General features: G+C 45.0%; 1 protein-coding gene across 1 annotated transcript in view; it reads right to left on the reverse strand.

Annotated features, from left to right (window-relative positions):
* Tns3 (tensin 3) overlaps positions 1-25,491 on the reverse strand; it is a 211,586-nt gene that overhangs the window by 105,625 nt on the left and 80,470 nt on the right. Inside the window, exons 9-13 of the mRNA XM_026399471.2 lie at positions 21,596-21,660; positions 18,073-18,156; positions 13,968-14,080; positions 12,816-12,876; positions 12,139-12,214 (exon numbers count right to left, since the gene is read on the reverse strand). Coding sequence (XP_026255256.2) covers positions 12,139-12,214; positions 12,816-12,876; positions 13,968-14,080; positions 18,073-18,156; positions 21,596-21,660 — 399 coding nt within the window. The remainder of the gene's footprint in view (positions 1-12,138; positions 12,215-12,815; positions 12,877-13,967; positions 14,081-18,072; positions 18,157-21,595; positions 21,661-25,491) is intronic.

Genomic DNA, 25,491 nt, shown 5'->3' on the forward strand with positions numbered 1-25,491 from the left:
CATCACCAGCAAAACAGGTCAGAACTGGGAATGAAACATCCCAAAAGCTAAGACACCACCTCAATGGTCCCTCCAAGATTACCTCCAGAGGGACCAGTACTTATCCATTACTAAAGTCAATAAATAATTGTAGCATCAGTGGCCAGAGATCGGAACTGTATTCATAACACTTAACAGAAAGAACAACACTGCGTTTGACATAGGTCCCAAAGGCCTCCCTTTAAGATATAAGGTAGAGTAAGCACTTTATAAAAGACTGGAATGTGGGGTTGAGGTCTCAAATTTCCCCCTTCAGCCTCTGGCTTTAGTAGTTTTATCAACCTGAATCTCTCCAGAATGTTTCTAGAATATGTTCATACTCTGCCTTTGTATTTTAGAATATCTACATTTAGAACAACAATTGCAGTCATGATTTCATGGTATGGGAAAATAAAATAAGAAACAGCCAACACCGTATGTATCAAGTGACATGAAGCATCTGTCAACATGCTGTCACAGACAGACCCACATGAGCAGCATGTGGGTGCTAATACTGACAGGACAACTTGCTGGGGAGCCCTTCAGAACTTGGGCATGTTGCAGGCTTTGTGGACTTTATATTCTCTGGCTGTCAAATGGATATTGTAACATGGGCTTATTTTGTTATACAGATTAAATGGGCACTACACAAATACAATCTGTAATTCCAAGTATCTGTGACATCAATTATATTTATATGTACAGTCAGCCAGGTCTTTATCTGTGAGTTCCACACCTGCAGATTCAACCAACCACAGACAGAAAATATTTGGGGAAAAATTTATATCTGTATTGAAACTATTCAGACAATTTTCCCTTGTCATTAATCCTCAAATGACACAGTAGAACAACGATTTACATACAATTTACCTTGTATTGGGTATTATAAGTAATCTAGAGATGCTTTAAAGTATACTCAAGTACTGCATCAATTTGTATGGGACTTGAGCATCCTCAGAGTTTGGTATCCACATGAGTCCTGGAACCAGTCCTCTGTAGATACAAAAGTGATGCTGTATGTATAACTTAAAGGGAATAAGTTTCTAGAAAGAGGTTCTTGGTACTCAAAAATGCCATATGAGTAATTATCTACAAGAGAATTTCCCCATGCAAATTATCCTCCTATTGCCTGACAATGCAATTTGGAAATCTTAGCCTAATCTGTGCCCAGCCAGGTGCGATGGTGCACACCTGTAATCCTAGTAGCTCAGGAGGCTGAGGCAGGAGGATCACAAGTTCAAAGCCAGCCTCAGCAACTTAGTGAGGCCCTAAGCAACTCAGTGAGACTCTGTCTTAAATTTAAAAAAAAAATAGGGCTGGGGATGTGACTCAGTGGTTTAATGTCCCTGGGTTCAATCCCTGGCACAGCATGCACACACACACATAAAAAGCCTATCCCCTAACTGAAAGTTACCACAATGATAATTAGGCCAAGCCCTGCTTTGACCTGTGTGCCCTGAGAGTATACCAAATCTAAAGGCAGCATGTGGAATTCTCATGCAGGGAAGGAATCAATCAGTCAAGTGTTCACAGAGAGCCAACAGGTTTGCTTCCTCTTAAGCTTCTACCCTGCCCTCCCCACTTAGCCACTGTGGAGGGGCAGTGCCTATTCAGATCCAACTTCCCTTATATCTTCTAAGTAAAAAAAGCAGGACCCTGACAGCATTCCCACCAGAAATGAAAGTCACACTCTTGTCCAACTCTGCTGGTGGAACTGCCTTAGGGAGATTTGAGGAGTCTGTATCCTCAGGGAATAAGCTATAACCACAGATTTGAATCGCAAAGATAGATAAACCATCAATCAATCACCTACACCAGGAAAGCCAACAGGAACTGTGGTCTCCCTTGGAGCTGAAAATGCTTTTAAATGGCTACAATATTATAATTCTTGACCTCCACACAATGAAAGGTGAGTGGATACTGGCTGTGAATGAAAACCCAGCTGAGTCATGGTGTTGAACTGACAGAATAGATAAAGAGCTGGCCCAGGGCTAGAAGAGTGCTGGTGTAATGAAGTAGAAAGAATATCACAAAATACAACAGTTATGAACACAACAACCGAGTTCTCCCCTGGGTAAGTCTCAGAGGGATGCTTCCAACTTCCCTGCTATAAGAAGCACAAACAAAGGTGCTATGTGTTTCTGCAGCCTCTTGAGGAGGCCTCACCTGTGTTTACAAGCCTGGTCACTGGAGCAAGGTCATGAGGTCAGCAACCATGATGACAAAATTCAAGTGTCCTTCGGTTTGCCCAGTCATGGGCAGCAAGATGGAGCATGACGGACAGAAAAGTGCTTACAAGCCCTGGACCTGCACACTGAAGCCCAGAGGGGGCAAGCTGAATCAGGCCCATGGCTCCCTGCCAGGTTCCTGCTTGGCTTCTGCCTGTGTGAATTCCTGAGCAGGTTACATAATGATGGAGCTGCCCTCACCAACTCGTTGCCTCCTACCTGACAACAGCATATTTACTGAGCCTCTTGAGGTCCTGCCTTTTTGGAGTAGTGCACTGGAAAATCTGACCTTGAAAGAGAAGTACGTTGCAGAGATAGAAGGCATCAGAGGTGCAGCTGAGAAGGGCCAGTGGGGACAGCAGGCCATGTGGGGGCCAAGGCAGATGAGAGATCAGTGTCAATTCACTATGACCAAGAATGACACCATCCACTGATTACTGAAGTCAAAGGAGTAACTCATTTTTCGAACAAGTCTCAATGCAGAGTTCTTCATGAAGAAAGATAAATTTATCTGAACACAATTTGATTTGACAAATTTGATTCACTGAAAGAGAATAAGATGGCTTTTGGAAGGAGGAGGGCAAAGGATGGTGAGCCAGCCTAGGTAGAGACTTTCCACCTTCTACTGCACAGAGGCTGCTTAAGAAAATACCCAGAAAGAGAGAGCTGGCGCCTTCAGCTGGTAAATCTATCTAGACAGGCATTTTCTGCTCCCCAGGGCCCTTTCTAAGTCATAGCTATTGCCAAATTCTTCTTGAGAAATGAAACCACCTGTGCACTTGAACCTTACATAGAAAAGGCCCTGGAACTCATCTCCCCACCCAAACACAGAGGGATGACCATGCAGAGACAGGAGAAGTGCAACCTTCAGGTGTGACTTCAGGTTTTGATGGCAGGTGCACATAGCAGTAGGAGGACAAAGTGAAGGATAGGGAAAGCAAAAGCAGGAGGGCTGCTGTGTTTTATGTGGCCATTTGGGTTCACTTAAAGATGGGGAAAAGTTGGGGAGGAGGAATTGGGGACTGCATTTAAAAACCTCAGGACACCAGAACCGATTCAAGCAGTGGGAAAGGGGAGACTCCTGACACTCTCCGGGGAGCCCTGCCAACAAGGGACAAGACACGGCATTGTTTCTTCGCTGTGTTGGCCCCGTAGATGGTTTTTACATGAAACAAACAGCACTGGGATTTTTAAGCTTCAGCACAACACAGACTCTATAGACTATGATCTGTGCATGGCTGTGACACTCAGGCTTCTCCCCTCCAGCCAACTGCCAACGCCTGATCTGCCTTGAAGTCACGCCCCATAGGACTCTATAAAAAGAGTCTTTTCCACCCCCAATTTGACTTCAGCTCTTAGGTCTCTGTAAAAACCAGTTCTAATGGTGCTAGTTCTCTTTATGTTCCTCTTAATGAACAACTAGAATCTAAGTCTTGGGAGTAAGTTCTGTGCGTGGCTTACTTCCACACCTACCTTATCACGTTATGTAGGCCACAAGCTATGGGTACTTGGTCACCAGTGAATGCTGGTGACAAACTATATAGCCAAAGATGCAGGGTGACCAATTGTACTTGATTCCACTACTTATCTTACTAAACATTCTAGAATAGGTTTAGTGAACGAAAAGAGGCATTGTGGGCTGAGCTGTATCCTTCCAAATTCACAGGTTGAAGGTCTCAGGACCTCAGAGTGTGACTGTATTTGGAGACAGTGTTCTGCTAAAGGTAATTTAGTTAAGATGGGCCCTAATGAATTACAACTGGTGTCCTTAAAGGAAGAAATTAGGACTCAAACACAGAGTTATGACCATGGAGAGATAGTGAGAAGACAGCATTTGCAAGCCAAGCAGAGAGGTCTGAGAAGAAACCAAACCAGCCCAGTCTTTGACCTTGGATATCTAGGTTCTAGAAGTGTGAGAAAATTAATTCCTGTCACTTAAATCATTCAGTCTGTGGCCCTTTGTTAGTGCAACCCCAGAAAAATACAATAAATATACAAGATGCTTCTCAGAGATAGACAACTTACAAACCTCTCAGCTAACCACTTCTGTGGATGGTGCAAGGAAAAATTACTCTCTGTGATGGAAAATTACCCTTCTTAGCTGTCACCCGTATCTTTCACCTCCCATCTGATAACCCAGCAGAAACAAGTGCAGAGTGTACAAAAAGGAACCATAAACACAGGAAGCATAAATCAAATCACAAAACAAGACTAAAAATATTCCATGTGAGGAATGAAAAGAGATGCAGGAAGGAAATTATCTTATCAAAAGTTATCTCCTGTGAAAAGCCCAAGAACCTCCTGTTTTGCCAGCGTTTCTTCTGGCAACAAATCATGCATGGGCGAAGTGCCCCCATGGCATGAAACATTCACCTCTAGAGAGCTCCCAGCTGAACCTTGCACCTGAACTCCAGCCTTCCTCTCCCCAGGTCTCCAGGCTCCTCTGGCTTCAGTTTTGACAGATACATTAGAGAGGCTGCTCCTCTGCCAGTCATGCCCATGTCGCCCCTGGAGTGGCCATACCCAATCACAGGGAAGGCCAGCAGCTTCCTGGAATGTGGCTCACTAGCACAATGGTTTTCAGAAAACCTGGCTCAGCTGACTTGCTGGGGGGATGACCCTACCCAGTGATCCTCTGCTCCAGCCAAAGATTCCTAGTATATACATGAGAACTGGGGTATAAGGTGGGAATGACAATGGGTAGGGCATAATCCTGGCCTCTGACCATGTTTAGTAACTGCAAGCTGCTACCCTTTTGCTTGTGCTTCTCAGACATCACCTGAGTGTCCATTTGTCCTCTGAGGGGCACAATGACGGAATAGAGAGTTCAAAAGTGAGAAGTGATTTGGAGTTTAGAGTCCTCTGTAGAGGTGATGGGGAGGCAGGGCTCACTGAGTCATCAAATCTGCAGAGCAGCTAAGATATGGGGCCACAGGGTCGTGGGAGGGGAAAACAAAAGGTGTCAAAGATGAAGCTCAAGTTTAGAGTGCAGAGGTGGGGGTGGGTGGGGAGTCCCAGCAGAGCCTACAGTTGGAAAGATGGGGTTGCCAAACGGCACTCTGGGCAGCTGGTGAATCCTAGTAGGCTAGGACCACAACAATCTGACTCCCAAGTAAGTAAGGGCAGGTGAGAGCCAGCAAGGGATGAGGAGAGCAGGAGGGACAGCAGCCTGGAGAACACCAGGTCAGGGGCAGCTGTGCAGAAGCTGGGGAAGGCTCCTCCAAGCCTCAGGCTAAAAGACAGGGAAAGAGAAGAGGCTACCAGAGAGAACAGGGCTCACGGGAGAGCACCACAGACCAGGCAGAGGATGATGCCACCATGGCCATCACCAGTGGACAGAGGGACAGGGCACTACCACTGAGCCGAGCAGCAGATAAAGAACAGGATATCTGGGCACTGTTTTTTCCTGAGACCTGGTAGGAAAGAAAGGAAAACCAGGGCAAGGTAGGAGATAAAGGCACCAATGAAAGGCCAGCATTGGAAGCCACAGTGAGGCACAGAAGAGAATCAGGAAAGTCTGAGACAAGGCATGAAAGGGGGTGGAGAGAGGATAGCCTCTGTGCAGACTCAGTGTTTGTGTCCCCCCAAAATCCACTCAAAGTGGATCAAAGACCTCAGCATTAGATCAGGAACACTGAAACTACTAGGAGAGAACCTAAGGCAACACTCCCACACATTGGTATAGGGCAGCAACTTCCTTAACAAGACTCCTAGAGCTCACAAAGTCCAACCAAGAATCAATCAGTGGGACGAGATCAAATTAAAACACCTCTGCACAGCAAAGAAAACAAGAGTGGGAAGAAAGACTTCTACAGAATGGGAGAGAAACTTTGCCAGCTACTATTCCAACAAGGGATTGATATCCAGGATATATTTTAAGAAGTTAAAAAAAAAAACCCAAAAATTTAACACCAAAAAAGTAAACCAATCAATAAATGGACAAAAGATCTACATGGATACTTTTCAAAATAAAAAGTACAGATGGGCAGCATACATATAAAAACAACGCCCAACATCATTAGCAATCAGGGAAATAAAAACAAAACTTACACGGAGATTCCAGGTAGAAAGAACCCAAATAACAATAGTTGCTGGTGAGGATGAGCAGAGAAAAGATACATATATGTCTTATGGATAGCACTTTTTACAACACTTTAGAAAACAGTATGGAGATTTCTCAAAAGACTAGAAATGGATTCACCATATGACCCAGCTATTTATTCCACTTCTTAGAATTTACCCTAAAGATTTAAAAACAGCATCCCATAGTGTTACATGCATAACAGTATTTATTTATAATAGTGCAATTCATAATAGCCAAGTTATAGTACCAGACAGATGTCCCTCAACAGACAAATGGATAAAGGATATGTGGTATATATACACAATGGAGTTCTACATAGTCATAAAGAATAATTAAATTAGCCTGGCACAGTGAGACACACCTGTGATCCCAGCGCTTGGGAGGCTAGGAGGATCACAAGTACAAAGCTAGCCTCAGCAACTTAGTGAGACCCTAACTTTAAATTTAAAAATATAAAATAAATAAATAAATAGATGGCTGGGAGTGTGGCTCAGTGGTTAAATGCCCCTGGGTTCAATCCCTGGCACCAAAAAAGAAAGAAAGAATAAAAGAAATTAAGTCATTTACTGATAAATGGATAGAAACTGGAGAATGCTATGGTAAGTTAATTAAGCTAGACTCAAAAGTTTTCTTTCATGTGTAGAAGCTAGAGAGAGGGAGGAAAAGGGAAAAAAAAGGTAAGGAATAATCAAAAAAGGCAAGGAGATTTCATGAAAATAGAACAATAGAGTAGAGGAAGGAGACTGCAAAGATGGGAGGAGGGAAGGCATAGAGAAGTACTGGGGCATGAACTCTACCAAATAATGCTATGTCCATATACATTATGCACCATAATGAATATTTTATATATATATATATATATATATATATATAGAGAGAGAGAGAGAGAGAGAGAGAGAGAGAGATACATATAGAAATATACAAAATTCTATATGTAATAATACACTTATATCATTATAACACTAATTAAAATAATGGTATTAGAAGGGAGATCAGTAGAGCAAGTAGATCAGGGGAGGGAGAAGAGGAGGGAAAGGGAAGGTGCTGGGAAATGAGATTGACCAAATTGTTATGTACATAAATGAATATGATATAATGAATCCTTCTTTTGTGTATAATTATAAGGCACTAATAAAAATTTAAATCTACGTGATGACATCTTCACACCCCAAGTGATAGTATTAGGAGGTGGGGGTTTGGGAAGGTGATTAGTGAAGAGATTGGGTCCCTCAGGAATGGCATTAGTACCCCTAGAGAAGGGACCTCACAGAGCTACTTCACCCCTTTCACCACAGGAGGCACAGGGAAAGGAGTTATTTATGAGTCAGAAAAGGGGGTCCTCACGGGACACTGAATCTGCAGCACCTTAACCTTGGATTTCTAGCTAGAGAAATCAGTTCCCATTACTACAGGTCACCCAGTCTGTGATGTTCTAAAACAGCAACCTAAGCAGAACAAGCTGGCCTGGAAGACCACCAAGAAGAGAGGGTGGGCCCCTTACTCAGAAACACCCCACACCAGCAAGGATCATGTTCAAGTATGAGGTTGTTCCAGAAGATGCCCAGACTAGATGGTGGGTCTGGGTCTCACCTTCACAACTACTCTAACCTGGGCTCGGGTGAGGCTTACACCTGGCCCTCTCCCCACCAAGGCTGTCCCTCTGAGTGCCTCATAGTCAGTGGGACTCCCCAGAACAGGCCCAACTCACTCCTGGGATCACCTGAAACACTCCACCACCACCACCCTTACCCACCTTCTGCTCCCTGAAATGCTCCACCTTTGACTATTCCAGTTCTCAAACATCAACGTTGTTCTCAGTAGTGCCATGTCCTCATGGGGGCCTAGGGCTATCCCACTACCCTACGCCTTGTATGAAGTCTGCACCTCTCCCTTCTGAGAACCCACTTGTGGGAAATGGCACACAGAGCTTTGGGGACTCCTCACCCCAGGCCAGGACCACACAAGCCCCAAGGGCTATGAAGAGTGGAAATGCCCTTTCATGAAGCTCCAGCCATGCTCACATCTGACTGACATTCCTGCTGACTCAGCGCCTTGCTCACTGTAAGCCTCGGCCTCTCTCTGCTGACCAAGAGCTTCTCTAGAGGCGGCATTAACGAATGCTAGCTGGCCTGGCCCTCCTAACCACAGCCTGAGCTTCAGAGGGTCTCTGCTCCATACCAAGTGGACTCACAAGTTTGACTCCAATTTTTGCAACAATTTCAAATAATCACTGCTTCAAAAGTAGTTGTAGACTGACTCTTTAGTTGTTGGATAACAAACCACTTAGGAACAAATTGCTGTGAGCCACTGACACAAGAACAGAGCTGCCTTGCTGTGACCTCTGGGTACTCAGCAGGCATCACTTTTCATCCAAGGTCACCCAGCAACACCGACACAGAGGACAGTACTTTCCTGAGCTAGAGCAGCACCTAGCTCCCTCAGCTCCCTGGACACCCAGGAACTCTACCAGGATGGGGCACATCTACCAAGCCCTGGCACATCCACCAGAGAACGCCTCCCACCCACCCAGGTTCCTCTCCTCCTCTGCCCTGCCCACTTTGTTCCTGGATCCGCCTCACTAATCAAGTGCCAAATGCTGCCTCCACCCACAGCCTCCACCTCCCTAGACAGGCTCCTTGTAGCCTGCTCAAAGCCACGTTCCAGTGGCCACAGCCAGGCACATGTGATATTTACTGAGACCTCATGCTTGGGTTGCAGTGCCCACTACAGGGAGGGACAGAGCTGAAATGCAGTTCAGTGGGAAGAGGTTCATGGTGAAGAAGCAGAGGGAAAAGTCAGTGCCCATCCACCCATAAAGTCAAGCCATAGTCTGTCTGGTTGTGACAATGGCTTGTGATGTTTCAGCCTCATGTGGCATGGCCTTCACCCTCTGTCATACGCTGTCCTGGAAGATTTATGTGGGTTCACACATTTCATCCGCACAAACCTAAGTGTGCTCCTCACTGAGCAGAGGTCCGCGTTTCCCAAAAGAGAACTATGCAAGAATTCCTGTCCAAGATGTTTAATTTCCTCACAAACATAGACGTCCTAGCAAAGGCATAAGACCCCTCCGGACACCATGAGGCCAAGATGTTGTGTCCTCTATTGGTAATACCCTTCCAGCCCAGCACCTTGATGCCCAAGTCACAGGTCATATCCAACTGAATCCTCACCCAAACTGCTCTGCCTCAACCTACAGTGGCCCCTGACCTGGGCTACAGAGCAGCTGCAGGTCCTCTTTAAGGAAAAACAAACAAACAAACCCACTGTCTTCACCAGGATCCTCCAGGACAAAGTCACTGTGCTCCTCCCTTCCTTCCTGTGCCTAGGGCTAAGCCCATAGACTCCGAAAGAGGACAAAATGTTCCAAAAAAGACTATTGGGTAAAAAAAAATCACAGAGAGAAAAAGAGAAAATGGAAGTGAAGATAGACAAGAGAATGAGAGTAAAGAAAAGGAGGAGAAGAGAGAGAGGAAGGAGGATGGGGAAGAAGGGAAGGACAGGGAAAGGGGAGTGGCAGTTGGCATCGCAATTAGACTGGTCTGCCCACAGGTCTCAGGAGACCTTGCAGCCACCAGCTCAGAAGCATCTGAAGAGAAGCCTTGCCCTTGTTCTAGGAAGTGGCAAGGGGCGGAGAGCCATACATCCTAGCCTGAGAGTCACCCTCCATATCATAGCTTTTGGTTACCTCCCCTGGGTCACCCTAAAGGGACATGGCTTTAACAACGAATCCCTGCAGACAGGGAGCTGCCTCCTGGAAAAGCCAACTCCAGTCCCCCCCCCCACAAACCTGTATGGCAGACAGATGCCAATCCTACCCCACCAGCCTCTCCTTTAAAGCTGGAACACTGGACCCTATTCCAGAGCTAGAGACAGGTTAGAGCCATAGCTGGTAAAGCCTGATCAGTGCTCACACAAAGCTGTCCCCCATTAAGGCTCACACTCCTATAATCCCAGCTACGTGGGAGGCTGAGGGAGAAGGATCAGAACTTTAAGTCTAGCTGGAGTAACTCAGACCGTCTCAAATAGAAAGGGCTATGGTTGTAGTTCAGCGGTAGAGTTCCCCTAGGTCCAATCCCAAACACTGAAATAAGTAAATAAATAAATAGCTCGGCCCCTTTGCCCAACGATTGCAGGTGTCCTAAAGCCGAGGCCAGCATTGCACACCTGGACAAAAGACATGAAGCAGCACATGGTGGGGAGAATCTCTCTCCCCTTCTCGCCCTGCCCCTCTCTACTAACCCCAGGGAAGCAGGGAGGCTGCACCGCACTCCAACGACAGGCTTTGCAAGCCCGGGGCCTTCTCCTTGGGGCATCAGAAGAGAGTGGCTGAAAAATGAGCTTGTGAAAATAGAGGAATCACCTACACCCTCAGCTCTCCCACCTGTGAAATGGGAAGTGCAGTTCTTTCATGAGACTGTCATGAGGATGGAAGGTGATTTTGTGCAGTGCTCAGCACAATGCTGAGCAAAATTAGGGCTCAATCACATGGCCACACTCCTTACTGACCCTTATACCCTCTCAGGTGCCTTTTCCACCTGTAGAATTCCACCCTCTGAGGCTGCACAGACTGAAGCTGCTCAGAGGGCATGCAAAAGGTGTGACTGTATCCCCAGGGTCTCTACCCTCATTATCCTTATGGACTTATTTTTTCCCCCAGAGCTGAGGATCAAGCCTAGGGTCTTGAGCATGCTAAGCACATGCTCCACTACTGAACTACGCCTCCTGTCCTTATTTTTGGGAAAATCTGGGATGGGCAAGGTGGGGATTTTCCCCCATTCATTAAGAAAGAGTTTTAAAATACAAACTTCTGGAGGAAATTAATGAGGATCTTCAAAGACTTTGGTTGAGCCTTTTATATATACTGCAAAGTGAACACCTGAGTCACCTAACCTTTATCAAAGCAGGTCTGCCAAGGCCATGTAAAGATCGTATCTAAGTTATTCTCTGCATCCTGGCAGCTATACATATGCCTCAAAGGTTTTCTTTATTGTAGACAAAATCTTCACTAAAATTATCTTACCTGTATAAATTCCTTTGTATTCAAGATAGATAAAAGACAACGCAGTATAGTGGCACACATTTAAATTCCAGTGTTTGGGGAGAATGAGGCACCAAGATGGCAAGTTTAAGGGAAGCCTCAGTAACTTAGTGAGGCTTTAAGCAACTTAGTGAGACCCTAAACAACTTAGCAAGACCCTGTCTCAAAACAAAAACTAAAAAATTTCTGGGGATGTGACTCAGAGGTTAAGTACCCCTGGGTTCAATCCCAGGTATCAAAAAAAAAAAAAAAAACAAAAAACCTGAGAGAGATAACACACACACACACAATAACAATTAGTCTCCTCCCAAAATGAACACACCCAAGAAACAAAATTATCTGAAGAAATCAGTGTTTTGATCCTTAACCAAGCTATAATAACACCAGTACTCAGGCCTTAATGCTAAACACATATTTTATTTCTATTGCTACACCCTAGGAGGGCTATGATCATGTTAAGATTACAAATTATGGTCAGGAAATGGGGATGCCCCGAGTTCAGTCACCATATCAGGACTTCATTTTCAAGTTTACATATACAAAATGGCTCTACAACCAAGGACACACAAGAAGAAAAATTCATTCTCTCCCTTTAATTAAAATACTTTTACTCAGAAAACTAACCAAATGCATTAAGATAAAGGCTACTTTTATACCTTCCTACAGATTTTTTGGAGGGAGGGTTTCAAAAACAGGGGCTGTTACTGTTTTACGATGAAATCTTTTCTGCCTTTCGGCTCATTATTACTGAAACAGCGGGCACTCACCATGATGTCCCCTTTCAGCAGCTGGGCCGGCTCTATGACAATGCAGATTCTGCTGGGGTTTTCTGAGCCAACATTGCTTTGGGATAAACAAGAAGGTATATCATTATGCAATCTCATGATTTTGTGGACAGAATACATGTTTAGAAAAGAAAATGTACATAAAATGTTCCCATTAACACAGAATCTAATTTCTGAGAATCCACTCTATAAAAAATGTGTCCAAAAGGCTTAAGAAAATTCCTAGGCTTTGGAGAGCCCTTACAGCAACATCAGGGTCAGTGACTTACCCAAAGGCACTGAGACCCTACCCCAGGGGCCCAATTATAAATATTAAAAAAGAAAAACTGTTGCATATAAAAAATGCAAAGGAAAGAGAAAGAAAAATCATAAGGGAACCTTGTCCTGGGAATCTTTCCAATATGTGCACTTCCAAACAGCAATGGCCCTCTCTCCACTGGAGGCTCTAGTGTTCACCTCCTTGATGGAGCCAACTTAAGTGGCAGGAACAGGACACCTGTGTATGTCGGAGCATAGGCTGCCCCAGGGCTTTCCCTTCTGCATGCTCCTTGGGCTCCTTGGAATTTCTCACCTCATTGCCTACACCCTCTTCCCATGATAAAGGTAGCCAGGCTCTACCATGATCCCCAGGATGCCACAGGACAAGCTCCAGCACTTACTAGATCCCTGATGTATACACAGGCTGCATGGCTTGGTAGAGCTTCAGAAAGGGCCGGCACACTGAAAGAAAGACAGACCCCAGGTAAAAATGGCATCAGAGTCTAGCCAAAAAAGAGAGGCAGGTGCAGGGAGATCAGAGACTGCATAGGCTGCCAGAGAGACTGGGGAAACAGCTCCCAGAGTTGCCCACATTCAGTGAGCATAAGGAGTCTCCCGCCCCTGCAGGAAATAGCAGGCCTCACCTGAAGCCCAAACTTGGTCCTATTAGCCGCAGAAAGAGAGCTTGACCTTTATCCAGACGCCTACTAGGGCACTAAATAGTGAGACCAGGAGGGCTCAAAATCCACTTTCTGCTCAGTAGATCCACTCTGGTCCTGATGACCAGGGGGACTGGAAGGCATAGATATACTTTAAAATGGAAGAAACAAAGTCAGGTGCAGTGGCACATACCTTGTAATCCCTGCTACTCAGGAGGCTGAGACAGCAGGAGTACAAGTTTGAGACCACCCTGAGTAACTTAGTGAGATTCAATCTCAAAAGAAAATTCAAAAGGGCTGGGCATGTAACTCAGTGGTAGAACCATCACCTAGATGCCCTAGATTTATCCTCAGCACTGCAAAAGGATGAAACTGCAACTATCTAAATCACATAAAGGAGAAGCAGACAGGATTCTGACACCAGCCATGTGCTGTGAGCACTTACATGGGACTGGGGAGGGGACAAGGTCTTGACCATCCACAGTCTATGGGTACCTGCATGGGACTAAGGACCAGGGCAAAAGGTCCTAGCCAATCCTGTGCTAGGTGCTCTCTGTCTTAAAATCACTTTAAGGAGGAGGGATAAGATGGGATCCTGAAGCAGCTGGGAAATCTCTTTCATGCTGATTTCCCTCACCGCTGAGACCAAGTGTACAGCTGACCCACAGGACTGCTGGCCTAGGATGACACGGCATTCCAGATTCCTTGTACGCAGGCACAGGAGTATTGGTTCCCTAACCAACTCTTTGAAACAGTCTCCCAAAGTTGAAGCTTTGTCCACACAACAGAGCTGCTTCTACAACTAGGAAGCTGAGGGAGAGATTCAGGATGTCACAGAATCAGGGAGGGGGCTTGTTACCAAATCACGGGCTCCATGCCATGGAAGTCTCTCACCTCCTCCAGTGTCGAAGTTAGGGGTGCCGTGCAGGATGACGAAATGCAGGAACAAGGGCGAGGCATTCATCTTCACTGACCCTGAGAGAAGCCCGCTGAGAAACTGCACGTACCTGCAAAGAACAGCGGCTGAGACCCCACAGCAGCACTCTCAGTACTGCACAAGTCTCAGCAGGGCCAGGAGAGAGGAGGAAACTGTCTCCTGAGACAATCAGGAGATCCTGTCCTGCTGCACAACTCAAAGTGGTGATCTGCTGAAGCCTCAGAGGGTCACAGCCCTGGCGGCGGCTCCATTCACAATGCTAGGAACTGCCCACATGGCCTCTCGCTAAATAGCAGGGACAAAGAGACACAAGCATCTCCTATGCCTGGGCACTGACACCTGGGAAGCCTCCTCACCCGTTCCCCAAACCCCGTCCCAGGTCAGGCCAGCCTCTGGGGCCACATGATGCAGGCCCAGCAGCTCATTCCCCCTATGACTTTCTGCTCCCGCTCAGGAGGCCTGATGAACAGTCAAGGTTCTCCCTCACTTGTACATGGCACTTCCCACACCAACAGTAAGAGGTTCTTTGACCTCAGAAGTCCCTGAGCTACTCTTCCCCAAGAGTCTCCTCTTAGGTCCTCTCTTAGTGGCCCGGCTCCAAGGTAAAGACCACTTGGGACTATCATGGGCCTGGAAGATGTGACTTTTCCTGTCTGAATTCTAGGCTCAGCCCTGTGCACTCAGAGGGAAGTTTCTATACTAGGAGCGTGTGATCCACAGGGTCCTCATGAGACACGACAAGGCGGCAATGACCAGAACACATGTTGGACCCTCCTCCAGCTCTGATGTTCCCTCGGCCTTGGGCCTCCCTCCCTGTGCCCTGCCTGACACTCCCTGATTCCCTGTGTACCTGGTAGCCCAGAGCTGCCCCTGCCCTGAGTTCCCTGATAGCAGTTCTAATGATGCACCTCATGCTATTTGAGGGTGGATAAATGAGGCACATTTGGCATCCAACAAACTGTCAGTTAAAATGGGAGTCTTTCAGTGGCTGTAGGTATATGAGATAAGACCAGTAGTACATCTGTCGTTTGTCCCCTACTTTCTCTGTTCATCTAGTTTTAATCACCTAAATTTCATATCCTGAGTCACCATCTAGCACTGGGTGGCCCTGAGCACAAGTGACAGCTCTTCCCCAGGCCCTCCTGTGAGAGCCCCAGCCCAATGTATACAGTCCATGGGCTCCTGGCTATGGGTGTGGGCAGTTCTGCAATAACCACTCAGGTAAGCTGGTCCTTCACAGGCTGGACCTGCTTGGGCCTATTGTGCACCCAGACCTCAGAATAAAATTGGTACTTGTTTCACAATTTCATGGAAATGTGGAACATTCTGCAGCACCCAAGGGCTCCTGTTACCAACAGTGTGAGAAGCTGACTTTAACTGAAGTCAGAGATGTCACCACTTTCTGCAGGGGACAAACAGCTGTCTTCCAGGAAGCTGAGATCGCTCCTTGCTCAGAAGCCATTAGCTCCTGTCCCACACTATGGGCAAAGCCTCCATTTCTACCCAACTGGGGTTATCGCTCATGTGCAAAAGAGCACAAAAAGTTTCTTCCTTCAGATGAGTAAGGTCAAGGTACAGCAGCAGAATACTGTTTCTCCACAAGCTCCCAAAGAAGGACGCAGAGTCCAAGACCACAGGCCCACTGTTGACCATGGGGAAAAAGAAAGAAAACCACTTGCATCTGCCCCAGGACTCTGTCTCTGAAGCAGAGTGCCTGCCCTGCCTGAAATTAGCTCTCAACAGTCACCAGCTCTCCATCTCTGTCTATGAAGGGTCACTCAGCTCACAGCTTCACCAATCCAAAAATTAATCACAGTCAGCCTTCTGTGCCCATAAGTTCTATATCCATGAGTTCCACCAAACTTAAATCAAAAATTTTGGTAGGGAAAGAACTGCATCTGTATTGAACATGGACAGGTTTTTGTTTTGTTTTGTTTTTTCATTATTCCCTAAAATATACAGTGTCAACCACTATTTACATAAACTCATTTACATTTATAAGTCATCTAGATGTGATTTCAAGTAGACAGGAAGATGCATGTAACTTTCATGTAAATACAAGATCTTTCTGTATAAGGAACTTGAGTATCTGCAAATTTTAGAATCCCTGAGGTTTCTGGAACCAATCCCCTGACGATACCAACCGGTAACTATACTAATAATTTGAAGGTTCTGAGGGGTTCCTTATCTCTCTGCCAATGGCTTCTTTAGAAGTTGCTGTTGAGATTTTGGAGCTTATCAGCCACAAATCCTAAGCTTATTATTCAATCTCAGAAGTGATTATTGTGAGCTTGAATTTGAATTGAATTCTTGGCCTTGGTCCTAAAATAGCCCACAAGGAACCCCTGTCCACAGGGTGTCTGTAGGACAATGAAGTCTCCCTGCTCCCATAAAGGCTGTCATTGCACATTCTTCTGGTTTCAAACATCCCTCCAGATTTCTCTTACACATGCATTCAGTTGTTCACCAACTCAATAATTATTTGGTGAGCATCTTCTAATGCAGGCACTGAGCAAGATATCAGAAAAAGATGGAGAATTAGGGGCAGTCCCTGATCTTGGGTGCAAGGCATTAGGCTTGGAATGCAAAGTTGAACATCACATTTCATCAATTACAGATGCACAGCAGGCAGATGCACCAAAGCTGTGGGCATGTTAAAGAGAGAAGTATTCCCCTTCGCCACACTCTTTTAATGTTATTAAAAAGTTGCTGGTTCAGTAAATAATAAGAACAAAAAAGGAGACAATAAGGAGGCCATGCCTCCCTGGTGTGTGCTAGACATCTTTTTGCATGGCTCACATCTTGTTAACACCCTATCTTCTGCGCAAGAGATCATATAGATTCCCATTTTGGGAACTGCTCAGTGGAAAAATAATGCTTTATGGTTCAAAATAGAACAAGGGCTATTTAACTATAATACTAATAAATGCACCAGATTTTTTACCACAATTTGCATTCCTTGAGAGGCCTGTTGTTCAGACACAGCCAGGCTCCAACCCACAGTCCCACATGTAGCCCACATTCCTCCAACATGCCCCAGTCTGAGCAGAGACAGACCCAGGCCTTTGGAGACACCCACAACAAAAGGAGAAGGCGCCTCTGACAGTCCCTGAAATTGCTCTCCATATCTCCTGACACAGCCCTTGGCTTCACCAGAGAAAACAGATGTGAAGGATCACGATTCACTTAGAAAAGGTCGGGATATTAACGATCCTGTCTCCAAGATAGAAAACTATTTTCAACTATCTTGCTAATTCTTGGACAAATTGCCTACTTTTTGCCTTAAAATAAAACTGTAATGGAGATATGTGCTGAGCTCCACGGGTTGCCATCTGCCAAGGAAGTGGAGATGGTGCTTCTCACTGCACACCCCACCCTGCTCAAGTTCCTCTTGACCTTAGACAAGAGGGCAGGCATCAAAGAAGAAAGTCCTGCTCCACCATGGCCATTCCCCAGCATTTCCAGGAGCCATGCTGAGAAGGACAGATAGGGGTGGTGGGCAATGTCAAAGAGAAATCCTCCCTGATTTCAGGGAGCTGGTGCACAGGAGTTGGCACATGGTTGCTCAACCTTTGGCCTTTTTCCTATCAGTAAAATTCTACTAACATTCAACTATGTTCACTTACTTCCCTTTGTCTATGGTTGCATTTGTCTTAGAACAATGGTGATAGAGACCACACAGCCTGGAAAGCATGAAGCACCCACCCTTTAGCCTGTTACAGAACAGGTTCGCTGATCTCCTGTCTAGCAGGCAGAAACAAGTTCCAACATGATCATGGAAATTAGAACTCACTGGCTGCAGAACAGGAAGACCCCCACTGTGAGTGAGGAGAAGGGGGTACTGGGTCTACCTCTCTCAAAGTGAACTGCAGGGTAGGGGCTCTCACCAGACCCAGAGGGTGGCTCATTTCCTCATTTCTGCCAGATCAAGCCCTTTCCTCATGTTCTTCTGCACAATCCAAGGGCACTGTTGAGGGGCAGATTAGAAGTCCTCTGCTTGCATTTGTCTAAAGGTAAAATCCTATTCATCTTTTCCCTCTGGGCTCCAGGATGGATACGTACCGTTTCTGGGAAGGCTGCATTAAAGCCGAAACTTTGTCATCATAAAACTTCTTCATTGCAAATCTGTCGAGGGCCTGGTCAGCACTGGGGAAGGAGAGAGAGAGAGACAGAATTAACTAGGTGGAACTGCCAGTCACCATGAGGCTGAGTGGCCTGAGACATACATCCTATGCCTGTTCAGGGCAACCACCTCCCACCGAGGGCTTTGTGCTTTTACTCCACCTGTGCACACTCGTGCCAAGCTTTTCTTCTTAGACTTCATTTCCCTGCAGGAATATGTTCAGCTCAAAGTGGGAACCACACCTGCAAGGTTTGAACTCCTACCTGAAATACAGGTACCTTATCTAAGGGTATGACGCCTAGACGTGCCGTACACTCAGCTCAGCAGGAGAAGAACTGGCTAAGGCTCTTCAGCAAGCAGGTGGCTGACCCAGCCTCAGGATCACAAAGATATGAGGAGCAAGCCCAGAACATGTCAGAGCATACCCCTGTGAAGTTCCAAGAGGCAAGTGTGGGACACTCAGTTCAAAGTCACTTCTCAGAACAGGCTTGAGGAGGGTTGGGGACGAGGCAGCCCAGGATGGGCTGGAAAGGAGTCTGAGGCCTCAGGGTTGCATAAGGACATTTCTGAAGTGACTGCTGCAGGAGGGAAACTGCTTTCCAGCAACATGTCTGACATTCAACTCCAGCTCCAAAATGCCCACAAGTAGTATTCACAGAACCTTCTGGAAACCTCACAGCAGGGCACTCCTGGGTTTCCTGAAGTGACTTCATGATAAATCATGGAACATGATTGATTGAGACTCAACAGGTGAGCTAAAGGCTTCCTTGAAAATCTGACAAAAGTAAGGGCCTTCTCCTGAGAAAAATGTATATATATATATATCCCTCCAGAAAAAAAAAATGATATATTCAGAAATTGTGGACAACTTAAAAACCCAGAAAAAAATACGCAGTGAGATAGGCAGAAGTACAAAGGAAAAATATTCAAAGTCAATGTTAATGTGATTGACTCCCATTGAATGTTGTATAATGAAGGGCTTGCTGCTTGTATTCATCTGAACAAGGGGCTTGGCTGGTGGGGTTTTCCCAAAACAGAAGGGCCCAATTAAGCACTGAATATTTTACACAGAGTAAATTTATCATTTAAGTTGAAACATGGAATTATATACCCACTTACTGACTATTGAGCACATTTTTGTTTAATTAAATGTTGAGAATACATTTTGGTCAGTGTGTGTGGGGAGGAGGGTTGTTTTTTGTTTTTTGGTTTTTTTTTGGTACTAGGGTTTGAACCAGGGGCACTTAACCACCAAGCCACATCTCCAGCCCTTTTTTATATTTTATTAGAGACAGGACCTCACTGAGTTGCTTAAGGCCTTGCTAAGCTGCTGAGGCTGGCTTTGAACTCACCATCCTCCCGCCTCAGTCTCCCAAGTCACTGGGATTAGAAGCGTGCACCACCACACCCGGCGTGGCTGGTGTTTTTGTTCAGTATTAATCGTATTATTACTTTTAATAATATCATTTCTGGCTTTCTTTTGAACTCATATTTTTATAGTGCTGATATGAGTGTTCTTTGTGTCTTCAAGTTTCTCACTTTCTTTCTTTTATTATGTTTCTGTTTTGTGCTGTTTGCAGTTTGTGATAAAGCCTTAAACTGGTATGCTCCTCTGATGAGTTCTAATACATAACCTAAGAGAGAACACTGCAGGAATGATACAAAATGTATAACATGAGGGTATTCATGGCAAGTCCTTGAGGAGAGAATAAGCGGAAGCAACTTGAATTCTAAAGGAAAACGTCATGTAACCGGGACAGGTAAAACCAGCAAACATTTAAATACAGAAAATTATCTATAGAACAGAGTACCGGATAGCTGCTCAAACAATACTGGGGCAGGTACTCAGGAAACAGTGTAATATAGAAAAACAGTGACAGAAAGTGCTGTGGTGTCACACCACTTAAATGGAAAGCACTTAATCCTGTTACTCCTCCTAAAAACAGCAGCATGAATGATAGCTCACACCTGAGTGTCAGTGCTGTTCCAAGCACCTAGCAAGCAGTGACACATGGAATCCTCACAACACTCAGGAGATTCAGCTATAACTCCCTGTTCCCATGAAAATACTGAGGCTCAGAAAGGTTCACCTAGACTCTCTGGAGAAGGCAGGTTTTTATGCAGAGACTCAGGAATGTGCTTTAAACAAGTAAAGCTTCTCTCCATGCTTCCCCCAAGTGCAAGCACAGCCCCCCTCCACAGCATGCAGAACTTCAGACAGAACTGCACTGTGGGGCAGAAAGGCTCAGGGTGGTCTCTGTCTAGAACCAGCAGGCTAAATTTGGTCTCTGACCAAATACCTCTGGCTTAACTGAGGGGTCGATGTGACACAGGAATCTCAATGTGTCTGGCACACGCACAAATGCTTATTCTCACCCAGAGGGGCTCTTATTTTCACTCAGGGGTTGGGTTTCCTCCCTGGCAGGCACCAGCTCCCCAATTTGTTTCCAGAGAAAACATTCTGAAAGTCAAATTTCACTCCTTCTCACTAGCAAGGAAAAGGTTCATTGGCTTCTATGAGTAGGCTTGTATTTCCTCAGCCTGGAGTAGCTCAGGCTTCACAAGGTAGCCATTGAGAAGCAGGGTTGGTATAAACGCAAAACCCACAAGGAATGATATTTTCTTTTTCTTTTTTTTGCAGTGCTGGGGATCAAAAGCCAGGGGCTTGCACATGCATATGCTCTACCAGTAAACTACACCCCCAACCCAAGAATGATACTGTCCAAACTGAATTTTAGTATACAAAGAGATCCTGGCATTTGAAAGCCTATCAGGGTTCATAAACCATGGATGACCAATGCCTGAGACTAGATCAAAGCTGAGATCCTTGTGACCATATAGTGTCTATTACTTCTAGCAGAGGGGACCCTGGTGGCTCCTTTAAAGTCCCCACAATTACTATCTCACCTGCTGGCCCAAACCAGCTTCCCACTCAGAGGTTGGACAAACTGCCCCATGTCTCTGAGCCTCCGTTTCTTCATCTGTGCAATGGGAATAGCAATAACTGCCTCACGGGTTAGTTGGGAGGATTCAGGAAGAATAGTAAAACATTCAGTGTCCTTCCCAGAGGCCAAGTGTATGTTAAAAAAAAAAAAAAAAAAAAAAAAGGTGGTTGTCACCATCATTATTTATAAAGTATGACCTAATCTAGCAAGAATTCTGCTCTTACTTTTAATAGCAATATTATTACCTCTTGTTTTTATTAGTGAATGACTAGGCTCATTCAGTTTTCATGCCTCCATGAAAGTCCTTGGCATCCACCATATACACCCTCAAATAGGAAAATGTCTGTTTCATTTTGTAGTGTAAATCCTTCTCTGGAAGCTGGGTTTTACACACAGATCACTATGGTACTGCGGACAGGAAATATGTCCAGGGTAACTCCATTAAAAGATCACCATCCACCCCTCATAGTCTCAGTGTCCAACACCCCATGATGAGGAGCCCTCGTCTCCATCCTACCTGGCTGAGACGTTGGTGAAGTGCATGTAGGATGATATGACCACTCCAATGCGCCCTTTCCCGCCCTGCAGGAAACAAAAGATGAACAAAAGTTCTCTGGAAACCCGCAGCTTTCAGAAATGCAATTTGACAGAACGCTCGCTCACCAGAGTTCTCTGTCAGAACAGAATGACAGAGAGCTTGCTTTGGAGGGTAGGCCAGCTTTGTTCCCTCTGCCTCCCTGTTAGGAGTAAGCCGCACTCAAGCGCAGCCTCCAGAGTAGGGAACCTGCAGGCGGGGGCCCACAGCCAGAGCAGGTGTCAATCAGGGTGTCTGCAGAAGCCCTGCAGGGCAGACTTAGCCAGCAACAGACATTTCACCACCTCCCAATTAGACTGGACAAAACTGTGCCAGGAACTGCAGAAATTAGCATGACTTAATTACCCCGGTGAAACAGGAGTAAATTCCCGCTCACAGGCTGACAGCAACCAGGGCTGCACACAGGGCAAGACTACAGATTCACCACCCTGGTGCCTGATACCACCCAAGCTCCCGGGCACCCCCACTTGGACTTCCTCCTTACAGACAGAGGGACCCTTGTGCCAAGAAGCTGCTGTGATGGGAAAAGGATCCCTCAAATCATAACCACAGACACAGTACACAAGTCAACATGACCAACAGCAACAGAAGGGGAAGCCATGAGACAGGACTCACCCACCCACACACTGCACCTTCAAAAACACACCACCATAACCTACTTGCTAACAGCAGTTGGTAAATCACAGCTGGCCAGCTCTGCCCAGCATCTCTTTTCCTATAAGCTATGAGCTAAGAGTCCTTACATTTTTACACCAATGAAGAAAAAGTAAAATTAAAAAAAAAAAAAGAATGAGATTCTGAGGCATGTGAAAATTATATGATGTTAGGACATCAGTGTCTATCACTGAGTCTGAGGGGGACACAGCATGCATATTTCTTTAAAGAACCCTCCACCTACACTGAAGCATCAGGTTTGAGGAATTGCAGCAAGACCAGGCAGCCTACAAAGCCTAAAATACATACTACCTGGATCTTTTAACAAGTTTGCAGAGCCATTTGGTATGCAGCTCCCTAACTCTATCCTCAAAAAGGAAAGAAAAATCCAAGTCAAACTTGTAATCAAGCAACAAACACATGCAAATGGCACCAGGATGATTCTTCTCTCTGTTCTGTGAAAGTTAAAGGCATTTCTGATAGATACTCAAAGCAGGAACTTGACAAATTCTTTGTTATTGAATCCTAGCATATAGAGTCATTAACTGTAAAGCTACTAACATGTTTTTTTTACATAAAATTACGTTTGAGGGCAGAAATTCATCTACAAGAAACAACACCTCAGCCAAAAGCAGGCACACAAGTTGTGACCATTATTGCTGATATCTTCTATTAGTCATTTTTGTGGGACTAATTATGGACACATGAAATATATACTAAGAGATCTCAGGGAAGAGAGACAGCAACATATTAACTGTGAGGACTTCAATATCCCCACTTTCAATAATGGACAGATCATCCAGATGGAAAACCAAAAACCAAATCAACCTGTGAAACTTACAGAATAACAAACATGCAGATTGCACCATCTTCTCAAGAAAATGCAAAATATTTTCCAAGATAGAAGGCATGTTAGTTCACAAAACAAGTCTTAACAGATTTATGAAGACCGAAATCATATCGAATATCTGTTCTGACCACCATGGTATGAAACTTTAAATAAGTAACAGGAGGAATCTTGGAAAATTCACAAATATGTAGAAGTTAAACAACATGCTCCTGAAAAACTATTGGGTCAAAGAAGAAGTTAAAATATCTTGAGACAAACAAAAATGGAAGAAGCACACATACTAAAATTTATGGGACACAGCAAAAGCAGTTTCAAGAGGAAGTTCTGAGCAATAAACTACCTCAAAACAAAAAAAGTTTTCAAACAGCCTAACATTATATGTCAGGAAATTAGGAAAATAAGAACTTAGCCCAAAGTTGCTAGAAGGAAAGAACTAACAAAAATCTAAGCAGAACAAAAGAAGAGACTCAAAAAGCAATAGAAAATAGCAGCAAAACCAAGAGCTGGATATTTGAAATGACAAACAAAATTAGCAAACCTTTAGCTAGATTAACTAAGATTAATAAAGATAAGACCCAAATAAATGAAAATGAAGGAAAGAGGAACATATCACAACCAACAGCACAGAAATATAAAGGATCACAAGAGACTACAATGGATGATTCTATACTTACAATGAGATGTATAAACTAGAAGAAAATCCTAGAAGCATACAACCTCTAAGACCAACTCATAAACAAACAAAAAATCTGAACAAAACTATAATAAACTGGGAGACTAAGACAAAAATAAAAAGCCTCCCATCAAAGATAAGCTCAGGGCCAGATGGTTTCATGGAAGAATTCTATTGAACATTTAAAGAAATAATCCCAACCCTAAAAATCTTCCAAAAAACTGAACATTTCCAAATTCATTTTCCTGGACCAGGATTACCCTGATATGAACCTTTCCTTGAAAAAGCCATATAACAAATATTTTAGGCTTCATGGACTTCATGGTCTTGGTGCAGATCCTCAAATCTCAACCACGATGTGGGTGGAAATAGCTATGATATGCATAAAGAAACAGGGGTAGCCAGACTCCACATATGAAACCTGAACTTCACACAACTGTCACCTAAAAACACCTCTTGGCTCATAGGTGGTAGGAAACCAGGTGGCAGTCAGAATCAGCTCATGGCGTTGGTTTTGTTTTATTTTCTGGCCATGCTGGGGATCAAATCCTGAGCCACATGCACGCCTTGCAAGTGCTCTATCACCAGGCTACATTCCCAACCTCCAGCTTTTAGTGTAGGCAACAATCTCTTGGATTTGAACAAATTTGGCCTGATCGCAATAAAAGTCACAGAATTCTTGACGGCAGGAATTTGCTGTGGGTATTCTTCATCACGGATGCCAAACCTGAGGGTGTAATGTGAATAAAATCTCCCCAAAGAAGCCCAGCCTACCTGCTCAATCCACAATGGGGGGGGGGGGTGCAGCTGAGAGGGGTGAGAAGGAACACACCCACAGAGTTCTACACTGCATCAAACAGGAGAGGGGGATGTGGCAGCCTGACCCCTCACTCGGCTCCTACCCAGGCTGAGACAGGCCCAGCTATGTGAGCCATTCCTGGCATGTGTGGAAGGACACAGATTTTGCAAAGCCAGCGGATTCCGGCCAATGTCAGCAATTCCACCCCCGTAGCTATGATGATGATGAACTTTGGTTAACGTGGACATCAGCAATTTCAAATTAAAAGAGGGCTTATCTCTCATGGCCCATTTTTGGAGTGATTCAGAAATGGTTTACATGACAACAGAGTAGTGCAAAGCAACAGTGTATCACTGTGGAAAATCTTCAGTGTGTTCCTGATAAAGTCCACTAACAGAGCTTTGAATTGCTTATGAAGAGGACACACTTTGGAGATATCTTGTGGTAATTTCTTCCCTGAGGATCCATGTGTTTTAACTACAAACTTATTTCAAATTCATTAAAAAACTGAAGTCATCAACTGAAATGAAATGGAAGGCTAAGGGTACTGTATTTTTTAAACCCAGCAACACCAAAGACCCCAATCCTATGAAATCCAAAGCCAAACTCTGCAGATTTAGTAATTCTTTCTTTCTTCCTTCCTTCTTCTTTCTTCCTCCTTCCTCTTCCTCTTCTTCCTTACTTCCTTCTTTCCTCCTCTTCCCCTCCCCCTCCCCCTCCCCCTTCCCCTCCCCCCTCCCCCCTCCCCTTCCCCTCCCCCCCCTCCTCCTCCTCCTCCTCATGACAAGTAAGAAGACCTAATGGCAAAGTCATGCAGAGCCTGTCCTACCAGCTAGAAGTTA

The sequence above is a fragment of the Urocitellus parryii genome, chromosome 3 (genome assembly GCF_045843805.1).
Source record: "Urocitellus parryii isolate mUroPar1 chromosome 3, mUroPar1.hap1, whole genome shotgun sequence".
In the NCBI taxonomy this organism is placed as follows: Eukaryota; Metazoa; Chordata; class Mammalia; order Rodentia; family Sciuridae; genus Urocitellus; species Urocitellus parryii.